Raw genomic sequence first — 4,558 nt, 5'->3', positions numbered from 1 at the left:
CCATCACTATGTGGAGTGTGCTAGACCATTGCCCCATCACTATGTGGAGTGTGCTAGACCATCATCCCATCACTATGTGGAGTGTGCTAGACCATCACCCCATCACTATGTGGAGTGTGCTAGACCATCATCCCATCACTATGTGGAGTGTGCTAGACCATCGCCCCATCACTATGTGGAGTGTGCTAGACCATCGCCCCATCACTATGTGGAGTGTGCTAGACCATCGCCCCATCACTATGTGGAGTGTGCTACACCAACATCCTGCCACAAAAGCACCCAGATGTGGCGGTGCTGCTGAGGTTTAAGACCATAGTTTATCTATTCCCAGGGTAGAAAAGCAAGGGATAAACTCAAAATTTCATAACTTTACCACTGAAATATCAAGTTATGAGAAACAGAAAAACGATCGAAGACTAACTGTCACAAGGCTCTGGATTATGAAATCACACTCCACACGGTGAAGTAAGAGGAGAATCAGCCTCAGCTGCCAAGCACGACTGCTAGGCTCTCATGTGCCAGGGCAATGGAGTTCATATGGAGTCCGTGAGCTTGTGTGTCACACCAGAGGCCCACAGCGCTCACTTCCCAAAAGACTGAGATGTCCACGACATGAAAAACCCTAACCCGAGTTGGAAAAGTAGCTCAGGCCGAGCCCGTGAGGTGGGGTAGCAAGGAAACACGGCTCAGCGCTGGGTAGGCCTGATGAGTTTGAGCCCACGAACCCATGGTGTAAGGAGAGACCTGACCCTAAAAGTGTGTTCTGACCTTACACACACACACACACACACACACACATGCCACGGCATACATGTAACTCACGCTCGTCACAAAAATAGATAAAAAGATAAGAGATAATTCTAAAATGTACTCAGGTCAGGGAAGAAATGAGGAAATTCTGTTTATTGCTTGTGGCAGTCTGAACAGGGTCCAGAGACATCAGGGCTGCCAAGGCCCTGCGTTGGAGCCAGGAACCTTTGGTAATCTTGGGCAGTCTGTCCAGAGCGCCTTGGGAGAATGCTGTCTATGCTATGACAGTAACTGACCCCGCTCTGCGCATGAAGCCCTGAGCCGCTTGCTTCATGGAAGGAGAAATGTTGCAATGACATTTAGAGTGGAGCTTGGACACAAGGCCCCAGTGGCCCCAGGACCAATCCTGGAAGAGTCCAGCCCTTGGAATGCTGGGTAATGGAGTGGTCTTACAAGCCAGGTTATACACCTTCCAAAGCCTTCAGGGACTGCCTCCTGGCCTTGTCCTGTTTGTTCAGTGAGAAGGCACCATGTACCATGTTGTTCCCAACAGGAAGGTGCATGGTACATCTGATGGTTCTTCCCTCCTGATGGCCTGACAGGAATGCCAAGGGCTCGGGCGAGACACCCAGCCCATCACGGGTGGCGCCAGTCACATCTCTCAGTGAAGCAAGAGGCATCCCAGGGTGGGGGCTGGGGGAGGAGGAATGGAGTGGCACCGGCCAGGGTAGAGCAGCTTCACCGAGGGTAGAGCAGCTTCACCGGGGGTAGAGCAGCTTCACCGACGGGAATAGCCCACGGTGACCAGAACCAGGCTCAACACCCACTGCTTCTCACCAGCACACCAACCACCTTCTCCAAATGTTGGCAGCCTTTGCTTCCCTTAACACTTTCTTCTACTTTGAGGAGAAATGAATGAACTCATTGTCTTAACGTAGCTCCTGCCACGCCGATGTGGAGGCCCTCTGCTGCTGTAGCTGTTCCTGGCGGGGAGGTGGAGTGACACTCACTTAGATGCAGCTTAGTGGCAGCTCATCGCCCACAGAGAGGGGCTGTGAGGGTGGGTACTCAGTTAGCTGTGACGGAAACAAGCAACTCCAGCGGGAGAACGGTAGGGATGGACGGCCCAGTCCACTGGACAATGCTTCATTCAAAAATTAACCTGGGGACATGGCCAGGGCAGCAGGGTGCCCAACAGTTTTCAGCAATACCCCTCCCCATGCCCCACCCAGTAAGATGCACAGTGCTCCAGTTACCTCAAAAACATCACATCCCCAGGCACCGATTGTCCCTACCACCTGAACCTAAAAGCATTTCTACTGGGCTGAGAGTGGGGAAGTCCCAGACCTCAAAGAATACCGGCAGCCTAGCAATTTCCTCCCCAAACCAATGTGTTAATATTCAACCATCATAGCTCACGTCCACCTGGGCAAACCCCGAGTTCTTGGGATTTCTTCATGAGGGGTGGAGTCACATGCACGCGTGGGCACACACACACAGAGCCATAGCCCTCACCCTTTTCGCACGGTTATGACGTCAAAAAGACCTCCACGAGATCCTGAATGTGGACTTTACCTTAAATGAACTGTGCACCAGGGTCTCATCCAGATCAATGACCACACATTTCTTCCCATAGTCGAGCACCGTCACCTCTGGAAGGAGGTATTTAGCTGGTGGCTAAAGGAAGAAAAAAAAATCAATATTATAAACTCAATGTAAGAGGCTGACCCTCCCCCCACCTCTGCTATAGCAGAGACTACATTAACGCGGGAGCAAATGAAAGCAGACATTTAGAGGCCCGGTCAGGCTTATCAGGTCCCTTTACTAAGAGCAATATCAGAGATTCTGCAATGGGGATTCTGTCCCACTGAAACCGTGTCTTTCTGTGACCGATGCCTGGGCTCTGGCACCAAGCCTGGCGTTCAATATCACCTCAGACACTTATTATTGTTATCAGTTGAGGCAATTATAGTTCCATGTAAAACAGATGTTTATCAGTTGTACCATCACTCAACCACCTAGCACTTCCCTGACACCCACAGGATGGCCATTATTATTAAAATGAATCACATAAGAAATGAACAGTTACATGTAACAACTATTCTGACTTCACAGCCTATTTCCTGGGCTCACGGTTTGCCTAAATTTCACTGTAACACATCAGGAAACTTTGGAGCTATGTTAGACCCGTGATACATTTATTTATGTGTATGCATGTGTGCCTGATGGTCTGTATGTGCCCACTGTGCCTACAGTGCCTGTAGAGGCCAGAAGAGGGCGTCAAATCTCTGGAACTGCAGTTACAGGCTGTGAACCACCTTTGTGGGTGCTTTTAGTTGAGTCCAGGTCCTCTGCAAGGGTAACAAAGTCTTAATTGTCTCTCCAGCCTCATGCCTGGCATTCTTTTTTTTTTTTTTGGATTTTCGAGACAGGGTTTCTCTGTAGCTTTGGTGCCTGTCCTGGAACTAGCTCTTGTAGACCAGGCTGGCCTCGAACTCACAGAGATCCGTCTGCCTCTGCCTCCCGAGTGCTGGGATTACAGGCGTGCGCCACCACCGCCTGGCATGCCTGGCATTCTTAAATACTTGAAGAGAAGCTGTTGACCCACCAACAAGCTGTCCTTCAGGTATTAAAACTGAAACTGGTGGGCACAGCACCTCCACTGTTGTGGCGTGAAACTGATGGCTGGGGCATCTGTACCTCTTACATCGTTAGACTTTAATCCACGTGCTGTGTTAAGCCAGTCCCCCGCTCCCCCAATCTGTTCTCGTAGCAGCTGACTCCTATCCTGTGGTGGGGTCATAAAGAGCTAACACACTGCTTTGTGATTTCAGCCAGCCTGCTCTGTTCTGAGTATATTTCTTTGGGCTTTGCCTCATTCCAGAGATAATGTGAAGTATTTTAATTGACTGTGGTATGTTCAGAGGCTAATGTTAACTAGTTAATTTTTTCCTGCAAACTGTTTAATATTTGATGCAAAACAAAACATAATTAAATATCTAGACCCAGCCACGGAAGAATGAACAGTGCAGTTTTTCAAGCAAGACAAGCAAGCATGAAATCAGAAGTATGTTCTGTGAAGTGGCTGGTTCCCTTCACTTCTGAACATTAGCTAAGGAAAAAAAAATAGTAATTTTGAAGCTGGATGGTGCGCACTTGTGATCCCAAGAGGGCTGCTCAGGAGGGCCGAGGCAGGAGGAGGAGCCAGACTTGTCTAGGCTACACAGTGAGTTCAGGGACTTCTCTGGCCAACTTAAAAGTAGGGCTGGGATCTAGCTCAGTGGCAGAGTGCTGGCATCTGCGGAGCACTAGTTCCAGGACTGCAAACACAATAGAACTGAACGCTAGCTATCGGCGAGTGAGTGCAAGCCACACGGTGGGTTAGCTAAAGAGGCAGGTACCATGATCACCCAGGACAGGGGCTGAGCAGGAGGTGACATGTGGGGCCAGGAGCAGTCCTAACTCCAGGGGGCTTGGCATTGATGCCTTTTTCTAAATCATGGGGAAGAAAAGGTCCAGAAGGCCCCACTTCCCAGAGCTCTAACTAAAGCTGGCTTCCGGTACCCCACGGCCTCAGGCACTAGCAAGGGAGGTGGGATGTGCCCTGGCTGCTGATGTGGAATTCAGGGACTGAGAGGGGACCTGTTTCCATCATTGAATTACTCGGTGATACCGGCAGCCCAGCAATTTCCTCCCCAAACCAATGTGTTAATATTCAACCATCATAGCTCACGTCCACCTGGGCAAACCCCGAGTTCTTGGGATTTCTTCATGAGGGGTGGAGTCACATGCACGGGTGGGCACACAC

General features: G+C 50.1%; 1 protein-coding gene across 4 annotated transcripts in view; it reads right to left on the bottom strand.

Moving 5' to 3' along the window:
- Ctdspl (CTD small phosphatase like) overlaps positions 1-4,558 on the bottom strand; it is a 121,822-nt gene that overhangs the window by 14,178 nt on the left and 103,086 nt on the right. For all 4 annotated transcript variants that reach the window (XM_005348074.3, XM_026779151.1, XM_026779153.1 and 1 more), the window contains one exon: positions 2,326-2,427. In XM_005348074.3, coding sequence (XP_005348131.1) covers positions 2,326-2,427 — 102 coding nt within the window. The remainder of the gene's footprint in view (positions 1-2,325; positions 2,428-4,558) is intronic.

Source organism: Microtus ochrogaster, chromosome 5 (genome assembly GCF_000317375.1).
Source record: "Microtus ochrogaster isolate Prairie Vole_2 chromosome 5, MicOch1.0, whole genome shotgun sequence".
Taxonomy (NCBI): domain Eukaryota; kingdom Metazoa; phylum Chordata; class Mammalia; order Rodentia; family Cricetidae; genus Microtus; species Microtus ochrogaster.
Note: the sequence above shows the minus strand (reverse complement) of the source record. Positions and strands in the feature narration are given on the sequence as shown.